A 19386-nucleotide genomic window follows, 5' to 3' on the forward strand; every position below is an offset into this window, starting at 1 on the left:
GGATGCTGTCTATAAGAAGGGACAGAGTAGAATGTACTTTCTTAGGAGGCTGGCTTCATTCAGGGTCTGCTCCAAGTTATTGTACATGTTCTATCAGTCCATCGTGTCCAGTGTTCTTTTCTATGCCGTTGTGTGTTGGGGGGTGGTGTGAGGAAGGAGGACATTCTGAGGCTGAATCGGTTCATTAAAAAAGCAGGCTCTGTGGTGGGACTGTGTCTGGACCCTGTGGAGAGGGTGCTGGAGCGGAGAACACTCTCCAAGATCAGGGCAGTCCTGTCCAATCAGAGCCACCCCTGAACTCTGTGATATCCAAGCAGGGGAGCGCCTTCAGTTCCAGATTCCTCTCCCTCAGATACTCTACTGACAGACTGAAGAACTCTTTTGTCCCTCGGGCCATCAGGCTGTATAATGTAGCCACATCAGCCAGTGGCAGCAGATGGGGGCTATAAATGTCTAAACATAGTGTCAGGTGCCTTGACTCCTGTCACTTGTTGCACTTTATATACTGTTCTTGTACTATTTATTTTTTAACTTGTCTCGGTGCTGTTTTTATTCATTAACTTATTCTTTTAACTTGTGTAACTTTTATATGTATGAATGAGAGCGACAGACGCCACACAATTTCCCTCGGGATTAATAAAGTATTTATCTATCTATCTATCTATAAATATAAATACCAGACATATTGATCAATACTGGTTTACTGGCTACCAGAGGTGGGATGAAGTCACTGTCGAGTCATTCTCAAGTCATGAATCGTCAAGTCTCAAGTCAGCTTACAAACAATTGGTGGTCATTCTGACTTGAGACTTGACTTGGGACTTGACTTGAGACTTGCCGATTCATGACTTGAGAGAGACTCGCTGGTGACTTCGTCCCACCTCTGCTGGCTGCTGCTGTTGCTCTCCTTCCCGTCCTCTGTCTTCCTGTTACTCCTTCTCCCCCTGAGTGAGGAATTGTACAGTCTGATGGCCTGAGGGACAAAGGGGTTTTTCAGTCTGTTGGTCCTACACTTGGGAAGCAGCAGTCTGTGGCTGAAGAGGCTCCTCTGGTTGCTGATGACAGTGTGCAGAGGGTGACGGACATCGTCCATAATGTCCAGCAGCTTGTCCAGTGTTGTCTTCTCTGCCACCATCACCAGAGAGTCCAGCTTCATGCCAACCACAGAGCCAGCCCACCTGACCAGTTTGTCCAGCCTGGATGTGTCCTTCTTGGATGTGCTGCTCCCCCAGCACACCACAGTGTAAAAGAGGATGCTGGCTACTACAGACTGGTAGAACATCCACAGGAGTTTCCTGCAGATGTTAAATGACTGCAGCCTCCTCAGAAAGTCCAGCCTGCTATGTACCTTCCTCTACAGGTGGTTGGTGTGCGTTGTCCAGTCCAGTTTGTTAATGTTTAAGTTCATATGGACACCATGCTGGAATGCTGCTAAATATTTATAAGCAAATACAGTAAGACCCTTCGGCTGCTCCCTTGTTTTCACTTGGGGTCGCCACAGCAGATCTAAGGTGGATCTGCATGGATGTCCTTTCTGACACAACTCCACATTACATGGAGAAATGTGGTAAGGGGTGGGGGTTTGAACTGGGAACCTTCCGCACTGAAACCAAGCACACTAACCACTTGGCCACCACCCCCTAGTTATAAACACACATCAATAAGTAAACTGTATAACAACTTTTTAAATGTAATGGATAATTGCAGGTTTTTGCAACTTTATTTCAGATTAAAACATTGCAAACAAACAAGCTCTTGATTGCTTTATTCACTTTTGATAATTATTTTATGTGTAAGAAATTTTATTTTTCACAGATTTGTTTTGGAAGAAACAAGTGAGAGTGAACTTGACAGATGTCTTAGAGCTCTAACACAAACCATACTGTTCTTTTACATGATGTAGGTAGGAACTTATTTCTTAATTTTGTGATTATTTCAAGCATACTGGTGATATTATTAATTTGCTATAAGTATTATTTACCCACTGGCTGAACCTTTACTTCAAACTTTCAACATCCACCTTCAGAGTGAAGAGCCACAAAAACAAATTCCCTGTGTGACATCAGCAGCAAACTGACTCACACTATTTTCTCAAACTGATACTTCCTTAATATTATTCTTGTATTTTTTAAGATGTTGTTAACTAAGTAATGACATGCCAATGTTAGCTAGCTTAGGGTTTGTTTGTTTTTTGTCATTTTAAGCATATGAGTGAATTTTTGTAATTCATTCCTTTTAAAACTGATTTTTTTTTTATGTCTGGCATACACAGAAATCATCAAAGACGAGTTCAGCACTCAGAGCGTTTGCTTGTAACACTGTTTTAATTCAACGTTGGTTGTGAAAAATTTAATGTGTCCTTTAAAACTACATTTTTTTTAGATGACAAAATGGGGTCGTATTTAATGGAGTTGTCCATTTGTTTTATTATTGATTCATCATCTACAACTGTTATTGTATTATGTGTGTCCATGTAAGAGTCAAATATTTAATTTTTTACAACCAAAAATGTTTATACAGTGCTGTCCTTGTATCTATGACCAAACCTTACTAGCCTAGCACGCTCCATGCATAGGCTCCTTTAGCTAAGCTTCTTTAATGTTAACGTCATTGTGTTATTTTTAGTTCCCAATGGGGCCGGGTCCTGATGGGCCCATGGGTGGAATGGGTGCTATGGAGCAGCATCATATGAACGGGTCATTAGGTGAGTAAATATATTTAGCCAAACCTTACATATGAGCTCTACACACACACACACACACACACACACACACACACACACACACACACACACACACACACACACACACACACACACACACACACACACAGATATGGTACTTGTTGGTTCCTGAGTGTGCCTAGTAAATTTAATAGTTGTATGACTCTGCCCCCTTGTGGCCGGTAGAAGAAACACAGTCGCTCTGTATTGCTCAAAACCTAAAACAGATAAGCGAGACAGTGAGGAGGCCAATTGATTCTCTCAGTTGATATGATCAGTGAAGCCAGAGGGGTTGGTGCTCCTCTGTGTCCCAAACAAATATCTTAATTAGAGACCATTACCTGTGACACTACTGTTGGATATAACGCTGTGTGTGAATGTTACACTGGATGCAGAACTCTGCAGGGTTATAGGGTCTCAGTTATCTTACACACATTGTGTTTTTGCCACAGGTTCTGGTGACATGGATGGGTTGCCAAAGGTGAGATTGTTTACTATATGATTTATGAATGTGTGTGTGCGTCTGTGAAGTTCTGAATTCTCATTGGATTATTTCTTTCATGCTGTAGAATTCTCCCAATAACATGGCAGGCATGAACAATCCCCCGGGCACTCCACGGGACGACGGCGAGATGGCAGGCAACTTTTTAAACCCATTCCAAAGTGAAAGCGTGAGTGTCATAAGAATAAGCATCAGAGCACCTGTTGACAGTGGACACAAATTTATATATACGAGGTCTGTTAGAAAAGTATCCGACCTTTTTATTTTTTCAAAACCATATGGATTTGAATCACGTGTGATTGCGTCAGCCAAGCTTGAACCTTCGTGTGCATGCGTGAGTTTTTTCATGCCTGTCGGTTGCGTCATTCGCCTGTGAGCAGGCTTTGTGTGAGCACTGGTCCACCCCTCTCGTCGTTTTTTTATTGCGAATAAATGTCTGAACGATTTGGAGCTTTGTTGCATCAATTTTTTTCAAGAAACTGTGACAGACCACCAGGTGGACACCATTCGGAAAATTAATATGGCTTTCAGGGACGATTTTATGGGGATTACACAGATTAAGGAGTGATCCAGACGGTTTAAAGACCGCCCACAACTGCTGAGAGCGTACCGCGCTCTGAGCGCCGATCGACAGGCTCAAACCCCGCTGAAACAGCCGGATCATTTCCAACGTGAAGGCTTTGTTGATCCGGGACGTCGTCTGACTTTCACAAAAAGGCAGAAGGCATGGACATCAGCACTTTATCGGCACATTCCACTGTTACAGGAGTTTTTTTCATGGAAAGAAAAGCGGAGGGACGCGCCACGGAGCCGTTCATTACGCGGCACAAAACCACCTCCGTGTTGGTCTCACAGGACGGCTTTCAGGTGGATTTCAGACGGCTGTCGGTTGCTTTTCAGTCGTGTGATTATCCGAGAAATTGAGCATGAGCTGGACATGCCCCAACATGTCCTGTAAGGCTTCATCACGGCGTTGCTTTGCGCCATGCGGCTCCACCGTGACGCGTGGAACTCCTCTGCACGTCTGTCTCAATGTGCCGAAAAAGTACTGATGTCCACGTCTTTTCACAATTCCTGTGCTAGTTAGACAACATACCGGATCAAGACAGCGTCCAGTTTAGAAATGAATGGCACATTCCACTGTTACAGGAGTTTTTGTCATGGAAAGAGGAGCGGAGTTCCGCGCGTCGCGGTGGAGCCGCATGGCGCAAAGCAACGCCGTGATGAAGCCTCACAGGACATGTTGGGGCATGTCCAGCTCATGCTCAGTTTCTCGGATAATCACACAACTGCAAAGCAACCGACAGCCGTCTGAAATCCTCCTGAAATCCGTCCTGTGAGACCAACACGGAGGTGGTTTTGTGCCGCGTAATGAACGGCTCTGTGGCGCGTCCCTCCTCTTTTCTTTCCATGAAAAAAACTCCTGTAACAGTGGAATGTGCCGAAAAAGTGCTCATGTCCACGCCTACTGCCTTTTTGTGAAAGTCAGACGACGTCCCGGATCAACAAAGCCTTCACGTTGGAAATGATCTGGTTGTTTTAGCGGGGTTTGAGCCTGTCGATCAGCGCTCGGAGCACGGCGTGCTCTCAGCAGTTGTGGGCGGTTTTTAAACTGTCTGGATCACTCCTTAATCTCTGTAATCTCCATAAAATCGTCCCTGAAAGCCATATTAATTTTCCGAACGGTGTCCACCTGGAGGTCTCTCACAGTTTCTGGAAAAAAATTGATGCAGCAAAGCTCCAAATCGTTCAGACATTTATTTGCAATAAAAAAACGACGAGAGGGGTGGACCAGTGCTCACACAAAGCCTGCTCACAGACGAATGACACAACCGACAGGCGTGAAAAAACTCACGCGTGCGCACGAAAGTTCAAGCTTGGCTGATGCAATCACACGTGATTCAAATCCATACGGTTTTTGAAAAAAATAAAAAGGTTGGATACTTTTCTAACAGACCTCGTATATATATATATATATCTATCTATATATCTATATCTATCTATATATATATATCTATATCTATCTATATATATATATCTATATATTAGGGCTGGGCAACGTTAACGCGCTAACGTTGCGTTAATTATTGAGGTCATTATCGCCGACAATTTTGTTCCTCCCCTTAACGCTGCGTTTTTTTTTTTAGTTTTTTTTTTTAGCCTTTTATGACTGTTGCTCGTTGCCTTTTATTTTGAAAGCGTCAGTCGGGGGTGAGCTTATGCTGCTGCTTCCTGCTGATAGCTGAGTTCACACAGAAAACGACACGAGGATCGAGAAAAGTACAGGCTATGCAATGCACAACAAAACAAAATGCAGAAAGACGCCGAACTTTTGAATGGACATTTTCGGTACAAAGTTCTACAGGATCAGGCCCGGATCCAGACCGGTTTGGACGGATGCAGCTGCATCGGTCAAATTTTTTTTTTACGCATCGTTCGTCATCGGTAAAAAAAAAAAAATCTTGAATAATCTCGAATAGCCGAACGTGTCCCCGCGGTGAACACAGCTTTTCGGTGGTTTTCATGTCAACCTATAGTCCGTAAATGATACGGATTTTTCGAGTTTCAGTCATACGGACGTACAAATAAAGTCGGATATTCAGGGTTTGGTCTGTAATAAACTATTTCTGCAGCGCGGCTCCACTTTGAAACCATGAACCATTGAAGCAATGCTTCGATCCAGTAGCTCGTTGGTTCTTTGATTCATTGCTCTTCAGAAACGGCAAGCCGTTTCTTAACCCCTCGCAAAGCCATTAAAATATTGTCAGTCACTTTTGTGTGGATTAAAGTCACTAACTGCTCTTGTTGCTGTCAAGAAATGAGAATCGTCCTCCGTTCCGTTCACACAGCTCGAAACGCTGCGCGGCTGAGACAGAGTCCGGTCGGAATTAATAACTTCAAAATGTATCGCTGCTTTAAATAAAATGACACCTCTTTCCAGATGTAATACAGACAAGAAACTACAATCGACTAAAAGGTTTTTTTTTCCTCCCAAAATGAAACGTGCTGTATTTTCTTCTCAAATTACATCCTGAAGTGAAGCACAGCAGCTCTAAGCTCAGCTCAGATATATGGAAACACATTCATGCCAATGTCTGAAAGGAAATGCTTTTGACAAAAACTACAGATTTTGTTTATTCCTATTTATGTCCAGAGATCAAGGATTCACCATGTAGAGTTCATTATGTACAAAGTTTAAGGATCCAGTGACCAAATTCATATTTATTTACTTTAAGACTCAATAAAATGTTCAATTTCAATTCAGTTTAATCGGCTTATAAAGTGCCAAATCACAACAAAATCTAAATATACTAAAACAAATACATCACAATTGTACACATATGAAATTGTGGTATGTGTACAAGTGTGACGTATTTGTTTTAGTACATTTAGTCATGGACATGAATATTGTTATTTTGATATGAAACAGGATAACAAATGACCTGCCAGTGGTTTTATATTTGATTTCATTAGTGTGTTTCAGTTGAAATTTACATTTTCAAATTTATGCAGTGTTCATTTACATTTTCAAATAAAACTGTGCTTTTAAGCAGCTTTTGAATTCATTTTTGGGTTTCACATATACCATGTGATTAATCATGATTAATCACAGAAAGTCATTGAGTTAATGCGATTAAGATTTTTTATGTTTGCCCACCCCTAATATATATATATATATATATATATATATATATATATATATATATATATATATATATATATAAACTCATCCACAGCTCAAATATTTCAACTTTGATGAAGAATAGCCCATGTTCAGACACACTATTAACCCAATCAAACAACACCTTCACACTCTGATTGTTCCAAATCTGACCTCTCATTTAGATCAACAAATTGGACTGCCCGTTGACAGTGGTGGGCACAGTTCTGCTAATCTGCTAATTATGGAAGATCATGTTTTCATTATTGGATTAGCTTTTCAGATAACTTTGAGAACCATCATCGGACCACTAACATTTTTGCAGGCATAGCTTTTAGTAGTAGATACGCAGTTCTATCCTCTACAAACAGAAGAGCTGGTTCCAGAAGAAATCACTCTATCCTCTGCAGGCAAAGGAGAACTGGTCATAGAAAAGAAAAAAAAAACTAATTTCTTTTGACCCCATACTAATACATTGGCAATAGCACCCAAGTCATCCAGAGGCATACAGTTTTATCTTATGGTTAAGATTTTAACCAAACTAATTTCGGAGAATTTATTTAAATTAATGTCACATCTGAAGTTTTATAAAGTGAAAATATCAGATATATGTTTTAGTTTTAAAGTAATGCAGTAATTTTGAAGGTTTTAGTTTTTGAATGCAGCTGTGCGACAGGAGACAGGAGAAATGTATTACTAAAACTAAACCTAAAACTCTCATGAATATATTCTCTGGGTTTATAAATGTTGTTATTGTGTTTGTTTTATGTAAAAATGCCAGAAGAAGCCCAGGTTGCTTTTCCAAAATGCCAAAAGTCTGTTCAATTGTGATTCAGGCCTATAACCGGAGTCAAAATGCATAGAACACTGCCATCTACTGGCGACCGGTTACATCACAGTGTTGTCGACCGCAGGACTTTAAAATTATCTGTAGGTTTCCAAAACCCGAGAAACCCCACACGTGGAGATAAAAAAAAAATCATAGATCTGACAGGTTTAGTTGTACAGTGTGTGGTGTCAGCCACACGGTAAAAACAACACACACAAACAGATTTCACACACGAACATTCCCAGGTCAGACAGCTCGCTTTCTGATTGGCTGCATGTCACATTTAGCTCCTGACGTCCTTCTGAGCAGATCAGAGCGCTCTTACAAACCACTCACGGCAGGAATATCTGATAAGATTATATTTAGTGTCATCACGATTGTCGGGACGTCCTTAAAATTGTCATAAAGTGAAGATCGGGTCCGATATCGGCCTAATTATCTTGCCATGTGAACCAGGCTTGATGTTATGAAGCCTCAAGGAGCAACTGATTGATGTGTTATAACACCACACCGAACATGTTTTCACTATTATTTGATTTCTTTGTGCGACTGACATTGTTATTCAAGCATTCAAAAGGCGATTCCTATCGCCACACGACTCCAACCACACACAAGAAAGTTTTTTTGACAGTTCTTGTTATAGAAAGAAACCTTGTCTCCCTAACCGAATTGGCTTGTGATGTCATCACGCGTGCGCTTAGGCGCTGTCTAGTGGGACCTTGAAAATTTCTTTCTTTTTTTATACAAATGAAAAAAATGACATATTTTACTAAAGCACATTTATTTGTAAACACCAACACGTTATGGCCCAGTCACACGGCACACGATTCCTGAACGAAGGGAAAAAGTAAAAAAAGTCACAATTCGTGGAGAAAAGGTGGACGAAAGAGCTTTATCACCGAACAGTCTGCGAAGCAAGAGCGCAAAATGGACGAAAGAGGAACTCATCAAAACTGAAGCTAACGATCTCGACGCTTTAACGAAACGCGCCTGGAGCCACAGCTAGAGCAGTGTGTGTCTGCATCTCTGAGTTCCAGAACTCTGCGCTGGGATGGAGCTCGTAGCACCTGAGTCCTGGAGAAACTGCAGACAGAAGCTGTGGAAATCTGTGTGCACGTCAGTGGACCACCTGTTCTGGTTCCTCGTCCAGAACAAAAGAGGGATCATCTCCTCCATCATCAGAACCCTCACTGTCTGTCCACACGCTGCGCACTCCGTCTTGCTCCAATTAAAAAAAAAAAAGTGTGTCACTGCTGTATCACTGTATTATGTTCTAAGCCATATATATTGATTTATAACAGAAAACTGTCAAAAGGGAGAATAAATATAAATATAAGTGTAAAGATGATTGAATATATCAGAGCCGTAAATTAATCGGTGCGTGTGAATGCGCGCATTGACTCACGTGTGGTTATTTCCACCAGCTGATCACTGATCCACAACGTGAATTCTTCCTTCCAGAACAGCTCTTTATATAATCATTTTGATTCATCTGCCTGTTGCCACATGTACAGAAGGAGTGGACTGTCATTCCTACACTCATATTGTTATATTTAATACAAAATAATAAGCGCACGTAGGAGCTCCTGCTGCCGCTGATGCTGCGTTCAAGTACCGTCGGAAATTACACAACTTTTTTGTTGTTTCAAATTCAACAGTTGCTTGTGGCAAAATAATTAATTATATCCACAAAAAAGATTAAGTCTGGCCTATGTAAGGTGCCTGAGACCATTGAAGCTGCCCCCCCACACACACACACAGATAAAAAAAAAATCCAAGCAAACAGGCTGAGTTTACCCTGTAATTTCCAACGGTACATGAAGCAGCAGCCTCAGCGCTCATGAACCAGCTTCTGCACTGTGTGAAAACACTCAGCTGCTCCAACGAAGTCAAATTAAACAATAACATTACAAAAACTACACAAACGATTAAAAAACGTCATGAACAACAGCAACACGAAACACAGATGAATTGAGGTTTTCGTTGCCCTTCATTCAAATTTTTCAACAGTTTAAAAATCCTGACGAAGTTCCAGCTGCAGGAACAAAGCTGCGCAAAGGTTAAACGATGCCAAAAAAAGTCAATGAAAGTCCAGATTTCTTGTTTCATCAGGGCTTTGTCACCCTTCATTAAGTGCCGTGTGACTGGGCCTTTACATTGATTCACTTGTGTTGGTTTTTACATAGAATGAATGAATCAACCAATCAGTATGAGCGGAGGCTTAGTTACCCATAATCCTCTCTGGGCATCTGGGTGTTAATGTTCAAATCTTCAGAATTAGTGCATTATTTTAAAATGAACAGATATGTGTTATATATCACTTTGTACATTTTAGGAGTTTACATTAATGTAGTTATTCTATCCGGAATAATTTTATTTTTAAAGCAAAACCATAATTCAAACCTGCTTTCCATTTCAAGACCTTTGCCTCATCACTGGACCACTGTATCCTGTCAGGGTAAATAATGCTTTTCTACAGCAGGGGGCAAAGTGCACAAAGACAAGTGCTGGCTCATTGGCTGTTTGGGTTTGTGATTGCCGTTGGTTCTTTTAGAAGCTGGTAGTGTTTAAACTCAAAATCAGCTTCTTTATACCTGACAGCATATGAGGCAAAATTTAAAGTTATCATTATCGGTTATCTGTAGCTTCTAATAAGTTTTTAGGCAGTTTATCGGTTTAGCGTTAAAAAAGATAACTTTTCAGTTAGCTGATTACCAGTTATCAAAGCTAACTTTTTGGTTAGCTGTGCCCACCACTACTCATTGACTGGATTTGTTAATCCAAATGGGATCCCATGAATAGAATGCCCCTGATGAATACATGAGCAAAATGCCAGCGCTTCCCCCTTCACACACTTCACTTTTTTTCCTCCCAAAATGAAACGTGCTGTATTTTCTTCTCAAATTACATCCTGAAGTGAAGCACAGCAGCTCTAAGCTCAGCTCAGATATATGGAAACACATTCATGCCAATGTCTGAAAGGAAATGCTTTTGACAAAAACTACAGATTTTGTTTATTCCTATTTATGTCCAGAGATCAAGGATTCACCATGTAGAGTTCATTATGTACAAAGTTTAAGGATCCAGTGACCAAATTCATATTTATTTACTTTAAGACTCAATAAAATGTTCAATTTCAATTCAGTTTAATCGGCTTATAAAGTGCCAAATCACAACAAAATCTAAATATACTAAAACAAATACATCACAATTGTACACATATGAAATTGTGGTATGTGTACAAGTGTGACGTATTTGTTTTAGTACATTTAGTCATGGACATGAATATTGTTATTTTGATATGAAACAGGATAACAAATGACCTGCCAGTGGTTTTATATTTGATTTCATTAGTGTGTTTCAGTTGAAATTTACATTTTCAAATTTATGCAGTGTTCATTTACATTTTCAAATAAAACTGTGCTTTTAAGCAGCTTTTGAATTCATTTTTTGGGTTTCACATATACCATGTGATTAATCATGATTAATCACAGAAAGTCATGAGTTAATGCGATTAAGATTTTTTATGTTTGCCCACCCCTAATATATATATATATATATATATATATATATATATATATATATATATATATATATATATATATATAAACTCATCCACAGCTCAAATATTTCAACTTTGATGAAGAATAGCCCATGTTCAGACACACTATTAACCCAATCAAACAACACCTTCACACTCTGATTGTTCCAAATCTGACCTCTCATTTAGATCAACAAATTGGACTGCCCGTTGACAGTGGTGGGCACAGTTCTGCTAATCTGCTAATTATAATATGAATACATGATGAATACATGAGCAAAATGCCAGCGCTTCCCCCTTCACACACCGCTAAAGTGTAAATTGTCAGTTTGGCGACCGAATTTCAACATAGTTTGCGGCTGCAGCACTCGTAGACTCCTCACAGTGCACAAAGGGGTTTACAATGATTTTACGGCAACGTCATGGCACAGATACACAACTAAACATGAACTACCTTTGGAACTGTATTACCTGCATGTCCATTATATTCCCCGTCTCTCACACACTACAGAGCCACCGAAATGTCCAAACAAGGTCACGATACACAGAGAAAAGGGCGACTGCAGCTCCAAAAGTGACAGAAGAGATATGAAACCAGAACTGTTGCTGTGTGTGTGTGTGTGTGTGTGTGTGTGTGTGTGTGTGTGTGTGTGTGTGTGTGTGTGTGTGTGTGTGTGTGTGTGTGTGTGTGTGTGTGTGTGTGTGTGTGTGAGAGAGAGAGTGCTTATTAAACTAATAATCAGTAATATCCCATCTCACAGTTTCAGTTGAAATTATTAAATTCTCAGTCCTTCTTGTGACGACCAGTATTCCCACTGAGAATCATGAAAATCAGTGCATAACTTTTGGGTTGAATTTAAAGGCAGACACACAGAGAAATATCATGGTAAAAAGTCCGACTCTGAATTGTGGATCTTAAAGCGCCGCACGTTATAAGCTGGTGGATCCCTGATGACCTCCTCTGTTTCTCTGCTGAGTGCTCCAGATTTTCTGTCACCCTTTGATTGCTCTTTTTTTTTTTTGTTCTTGCACGGTGTTCCCAGCTTGACGCGCTTCAAACTAACACACAGCATGTGCACGCACACACATACACACACACACACACACACACAGCACGTGAAGCCAAGCTTCCCCTGACACATGCACAGGCTGACTCTTTGCCTGCTGCAGCACCTTCACCTTCTGCTGGCGCTGGACTTGACTCTGCCTGCTGCTGCTTTAGTGACTCGGAAACTAATTTGGAATAAACACTGTGTGACCTGTGCTGTAAGCAGCTGCCGTACTGCACGTGGCGTTTAGCCCAGTTAGCTGTGTCATTCTCATCCTCAACCGAGTAGTGTAAGAAATTTAATATAGTATTGGCTTATCTTTTCTTCCCCTCCCTCTTTTTTTTTCTCTTTACAGTATTCACCCAACATGACGATGAGTGTGTGATTTTTTTTTTTTTTTTTTGTAAGTCTTTTATTTTCACCTCCTCTTATAATCTCCCTCTCCCATCTATCCCGATGCGTCTTGCATTGCCCCCCTCCCCCTCCTGGATGGTGTGCTGTCCCGTACAGCCCCTGGGGATGCCCATGGAAAGCAGACCCCCCATCAAGGCCCCTCATCCCAACGCCTGCAAAATGGGAGTAAAAACATGAAACAGCCTCCGAGTGACAGGAAAGGTCTCCTCGCCGCGACTCCTCAACTGACTGGGCTTCTTTTACGGGGTGAGCCCAGGACAGTGAGCGCCCGAGAGCCTCTCCGGAACCCTCCGTCTGCTCCTCGGGTGGCTTCATGATGCTACTTTGTACCCAGCTCGACCACCGCTCCTCCACGTCACGCTGATCATAACTCGCGCTGCGAGGACACATAGCAGTTTGACCGGAGAACCAAGAACTCTGCTCCTGTGACCAGGACACGAAAACCAAGAACTGACGATCTTATTTTAGGACAAGAACTTCATGAAATGTTTGTAATTTTATTGTTGATGATATTATTGTTATATTTTTTCATGATTGATATTTTATTAGTTATGTTTTCTTGTAAAGGGCACATTTTATCTCAGCAGCAGCAGTGATCATGAAATAAGCACACGCTCGACAAATGCACAATGATTTTCTGTTTACATGATGTGATTTTCCTTTGCATACCTCCTTGAGAATTCTGAGTGGCTTTTCTTTTCTCCATCTCAGCGATTGTGACACCACAGTTCTGATCAGGCTACGCTGAGGTTTTCTCACAGCGATGCCGTTTGCTGGGAAGAATGGTCTGCTGATGCACCTGAAGACTGAGATATCTAGACACCTCTTTTCTTTATATGATGCCCACATGGCGGTCATCTGACAGTTTTCTGATGAAAGCCCGAGAAGGTTCTTAGCTCATTTGGCTTTAAATGGTTCCCTTCTTGCTGGCTAACAGAGGGAGTGACCTCTGCACGCTGCACCAGCTCTCTGGTGGATATTTACCTTGTATTGTGATTATTAATTCTTATTTACCGGATTTCTGTGAATGCATCACTTTGCTTTATTTCATCTTCACCTTGGACTCCAAAGTGGCACCGCTTCCTTCGATCTAATCCAGTGCCAGTTTCTCCTTTGGACTGGGAGAAACCACTGTCACAGTCATGAAGCCTTTTTTAAATTTTGGGCTGAACTCAGATCTGGTGTGAGCCGCTTTCCCAGACAGGACGGGCTAAATACGTTTCCTGCAGAGCTCCCGTCGCGCCCGGTTCCCTCACTGAGCCCCACACATTTGTGGGATGATGGATCCAGCACTGATGGTGGGAGTGGACTCACACAGGTTGGCGTTGATTAAGAAGAGGAATAATAATAATAATAATAATAATAGGAGACTTTTGTGATGGATATATTTCCATATGTGTGGAGTGTTTCTCTTAATTTTCTATTATGTTAGAAACCGGCTAACAGGAAATGATGCTTCTGAAATGAAAAAAAAAGCCCGCCAAACCTGCACACAAAAGAAGTCAGCTACACATTCTGCACCATTCAGCAGCTCTCTGTCCCTGTTTAAAACATACTTTACCTGTGGTAGCATCACGCTGCAGCACTTAAAGTCACGCCTTTATTCAAAGCGACAATAACTAAACCTCCACTGGAGCCTGTGATGGTGATGATGACGTACTTTAAAATGTTCTGATCCCAGTGTGAGCAGAGTGCCAGGATGCCTCCATGACCCGGCTACAGTGGAGTGTCACACGCCTCCCCTCTCCCTCTTCTGACACCCCCCCTCCGCCCCTTCTCTTTTTTTCCTTTTATTGTAAATACTGTATAATGCATTTTGATATCATTGACATGTTTTGATATGTCGGTCACTACCAATGAATACAGCTGAAAGTAAATTATAAAAATACACTGTTGATGTTTTTTCATAGAGAAAAGATGCACTATTTGGCTGATGTGAGCAGATTCTAAATTTTCATGCAACTGTACAGAATAGCATATCACAATAAATGCATACAGAGCATCTGGAAAGTATTCACAGCGCTTCACTTTTCCACATTTTGTTATGTTACAGACTTGCAGACTGGATGAAATTCATTTTTTTCCTCAAATTTCTACACACAACACCCCATAATGACAATGTGAAAAAGGCTTTTTAAGATTTTTGCAAATTTATTAAAAATTTTCAAAACTAAGAAATCACATGTGCATAAGTATTCACAGTCTTTGCCATGAAGCTCAAAATTGAGCCCAGGTGCCTCCTGTTTCCACTGATCATCCTTGAGATGTTTCTACAACTTAACTGAAGTCCACCAGGGGTAAATTCAGTTGATTGGATATGATCTGGAAAGACACACACCTGTCTACATATAAGGTCCCACAGTTGACAGTCAAAGCACAAACCAAACATGAAGTTAAAGGAATTGTCTGTAGACCTCTGAGACAGGATTGTCTGGAGGCACAAATCTTGGGAAGGGTACAGAAACATTTCTGCTGCTTTGAAGGTCCCAATGAGCACAGTGGCCTCCATAATCTGTAAATGGAAGAAGTTCAGATCCACCAGAACTTTTCCTAGAGCTGGCCACCTGTCTAAACTGATCAATCGGGGGAGAAGGACCTTAGTCAGGGAGGTGACCAAGAGCCTGATGGTCACTCTGTCAGCGCTCCAGCATTTCTCTGTGGAGAGAGGAGAACCTTCCAGATGGACAACCATTTTCTGTAACAATCCACCAATCAGGCCTGTATGGTAGAGTGGGCAGACGGAAGCCACTCCTTAGTAAAAGCACATGGCAGCCCACCTGGAGTTTAACAAAAGGCACCTGAAAGACTCTCAGACCAGGAGAAACAAAATTCTCTGCTCTGATGAGACAAAGGTTGAACTCTTTGGCGTCATGTTTGGAGGAAACCAGGCACCATCCCTACAGTGAAGCATGGTGGTGGCAGCATCATGCTGTGGGGATGTTTCTCAGCAGCAGGAGCTAGGAGACTAGTCAGGATTGAGGGAAAGATGAATTCAGCAATGTACAGAGACATCCTGGATGAAAACCTGCTCCAGAGCGCTCGTGACCTCAGACTGGGGCAACAATTCATCTTTCAGCAGGACAATGACCCTAAGCACACAGCCAAGATATCAAAGGAGTGGCTTCAGGACAACTCTGTGAATGTCCTTGAGTGGCCCAGCCAGAGCCCAGACCTGAATCCGATTGAACATCTCTGAAGAGATCTGAAAATGACTGTACACCGACGTTCCCCATCCAACCTGATGGAGCTTGAGAGGTGCTGCAAAGAGGAATGGGCAAAACTGCTCAAATATAGGTGCACCAAGTTTGTGGCATCATATTCAAGAAGACTTGAGGCTGTAAATGCTGCCAAAGGTGCATCAACAAAGTTTTGAGCAAAGGCTGTGAATACTTATGGACGCATGATTTATTAGGTTTTTTTTTTTTTTTTTTTAATAAACTTGCAAAAAAAAAAAAAAAAAAAACTTCATGTTGTCATTATGGGGTGTTGCGAGTACAATTTTGAGGGGGAAAATTAATTTCCTCCATTTTGGAATAAGTCTGTAACATCATAAAATGTGGAACGAGTGAAGCGCTGTGAATACTTTCCAGATGGACTGAATGCGTGTGCTGAATACATGTATGACAGGGAGGATAGGAAAGAGAGGACAAAGTGGTTTCTTTGGTGTCCTCACAATGTCCTCGTCTCCCTTATTGCAGCTAAATGCTGCTATTGGCTTTAATATCTGAATAATTAAAACCAACAGAAGCAAACCTGTGACCTCATGCTGCAATTTTAAAATGAAGGATTTTTATCAATTTAAGAAAACTTTCAAAAATGAAAAATACTTACAGGTTAAATTAAGAATAGTAAAAGTAAGTAATAAGTAATAATGATGGAGGGAAGTGTGTCCTTTGCTATTATCCTGTAATAGCGTTGTATAGATTGAAGCTCTCGCACTGATCCTCTCTCAGTCCTCTGTGTACATTGATCGTTGGCCATCTCTGTACTTCTATTGTTATGTATAATACTGTACCATTAGGAAGATTTGCCGGTGGGGTGGGTACGTGGTGCTGGGGGAGGGCAGGCCTTCAAATGATTCTCCTGTACCATTCATGGTCCTTTCTGATGACACGGCAGTATTCAATATGAAGCAGTCTGTCTCTTGGGTTTGCTTTGTATTTCATGGTAGGTAGTTTGGAATCTTGTCTTAGGGACTTAGGTGTCTTGTGTAGGTATAAAGATGTTCTTTGTATGTTTCTTTATATTGTAAAGTTTCTTTAGACTGAAAGAAAACCAGATCATTTGCTCATGAAAAAGAAACAATGCATCAATAATAAATGTCATTTGATTTTTTTTATGTTGTTTGAATCTCTTCCTTTAGGTTTCAGCTCCTAACATACACACAGAACGATTATTGGTCATATTTTACAGTTTAAGACCATATTTATCATATCAGATCAGTTTTAAAGTCAGTGCTTTTGAGATAAATGAAACCATCTGGCAGAGATGTGTGAAGTACACAGCTTTACATCAAGATGACCTACAATTGTTAAAGGGGTCAAAGAAATAAATAAATAAAAATCTGTTTTTAATCGACTTTAAATGTGATTTGAGTTTACATCTCCAAAGAGCTACAGTTCTTTGCCCGTTCCCTGTTAAAAATTGACTTTAAATGACTGATGAGTTTTGAGCTGAAATGGTTAGCTTGATAAACATGTCAGTGGTTCATATTTGGATGTCTTGCTCTTTGAGACACGCCCACATGATTGTTAGATGAGACTAAAGTCTACATTTGAATACTCACTCTAGCTTCGTAGCCAAAAAGAGAATGTGATGAATGTCACCAATCCTGTTTGTGATGTTCATGGACAGAGTTTCAAGGCACAGTCAGGGACTGGAGGGTGTCCAGCTCCAAGACCCCAGGGTTGCATCTCTGCTTTTGCGGATGATGTGGTTCTGTTGGCTTCATCAGGCAGTGACCGCCGATGCACCCTGGGCAGGTTTGAGGCGGAGTGTGAAGTGACTGGGATGAGAATCAGAACCTCCAAATCTGAGAATATGAACCTCTGTCAGAAAAGGGTGGATTGTCCCCTCTGGGTCACGGGAGACTTATCACAAGTGGAGGAGTTTATAGTGCAGCAGATAACTGAAGCAGTTGTTCAAATGGTGAAACAAGTACCAAATTTGGCACAAATACTCCTTAAACATTAGTCTTTTGAAAAAACTGCCACGTGAATTTTCAAAAGGCAGCCAGGTAGGGGTCAATTGAGGATTTACAAAGGGGTCAAAAACTGAAAATGCTCTCATCATATTGAAACCTATACCACGTTATTTGTCTGATCATAACAATTCCAAAATGGTATAGTTTGGGCTATCTACAATGAATGTTCTAGAGCAGGGTGGCCAAGTTCGGTCCTCGAGAGCCACCTTCCTGACACTCTTAGTTGTCTCCCTGCTCCAACACACCTGAATCCAATGAAAGACTCGTTAGCAGACTTTTAATGAGCCTTTCATTGGATTCAGGTGTGTTGGAGCAGGGAGACAACTAAGAGTGTCTGGAAGGTGGCTCTCGAGGACCGAACTTGGCCACCCCTGTTCTAGAGTTATGGGGTAAAAACAACAAGAATGGTGACAAAGGTGAGTTTCAGTTTGTACAGGGGTCAAAAGTTAAAGTTACTCCAAGTTTGGTAAAAGGTTTTGCAAATTATTAGTTGAGTTAATAGGGTTTCAAAAAGGAATAGTTTGCACCATGTGCCATCCATCATGTTATGGGGTAACATATGTCACATGTCATAGAATCCAATGGACGTCACCATTGTTTGACCTTTACTGTGGAGACCAAGCATTCAACACAGTCAAAACTATTCCATTTAATAATCCTATTAGCTCAACCAATAATTTGCACCACTTTTTACCAAAATGAGAGTAACTTTAACTTTTGACCCCTGTACAAACTGAAACTGACCTTTGTCACCATTCTTGCTGTTTTTACCCCATACCTCCAGAACAATCATTTGTAGATAGCCCAAACTATACCTTTTTGGAATCGTTATGATCAGACAAATAACATGGTATAGGTTTCAATATGATGAGAGCATTTTCAATTTTTGACCCCTGTGTAAATCCTCAATCCTCAGCCTACCTGGCTGCCTTTTGAAAATTTAAGTGGCAAGCGGGTTTTTTCAAAAGACTAATGTTTAAGGAGTATTTGTGCCAAATTTGGTGCTTGTTTCACCATTTGAACGATTCCATTGTAAATATTCTGTTATCTGTTGCACTATTAAGTATTTCGGGGTAAGTTGGAGTCTGAGATCGATGGACTAAATGGGGCAGCGCCTAAAGTTTAACGGACCTGTAGTGGTGAAAAAAGGAGCTGAGCTAAGAAGCGAGGCTCTCCATTTACCAGTTGATTTACACTCCTGTCCTCACCTGTGGTCATGAACACTGGATAAAGACCCAAAGAATAAGCTTCCGGATACAAATGTCCAAAATGAGATTCCTCCATCAGTATCTGGAAAGCATGAGAAGCTTGACTATCTGGAAGGGACTTGGAGTAGAGCTGTCCCTGAATGTTGATTTTCTCGTTGTTCCAGGCAGTTCAACCTTGAGGAGAAAAATTAAGTGTAAATTCTTCCTGAAAAACCTGTCTGTGAAACTTAACAGGTATCTTACTTATCTCAAAATCA

At 41.1% G+C, this 19386-nt stretch overlaps 1 protein-coding gene across 2 annotated transcripts in view; it reads left to right on the forward strand.

The window, feature by feature from the left end:
• Window positions 1–14576, forward strand: part of ssbp4 (single stranded DNA binding protein 4) — a 388170-nt gene extending 373594 nt beyond the window's left edge. The window contains exons 14-17 of one of the 2 annotated variants that reach the window (XM_034180216.1): window positions 2626–2704; window positions 3175–3203; window positions 3292–3393; window positions 12660–14576. In XM_034180216.1, the coding sequence (XP_034036107.1) occupies window positions 2626–2704; window positions 3175–3203; window positions 3292–3393; window positions 12660–12689 (240 nt within the window). In that variant the 3' untranslated portion in view covers window positions 12690–14576. The remainder of the gene's footprint in view (window positions 1–2625; window positions 2705–3174; window positions 3204–3291; window positions 3394–12659) is intronic. The other variant, XM_034180215.1, reaches the window with a different exon arrangement.
• The last annotated feature ends 4810 nt before the right edge of the window (window positions 14577–19386 follow it).

This window comes from Thalassophryne amazonica, chromosome 10 (genome assembly GCF_902500255.1).
Source record: "Thalassophryne amazonica chromosome 10, fThaAma1.1, whole genome shotgun sequence".
Taxonomy (NCBI): Eukaryota; Metazoa; Chordata; class Actinopteri; order Batrachoidiformes; family Batrachoididae; genus Thalassophryne; species Thalassophryne amazonica.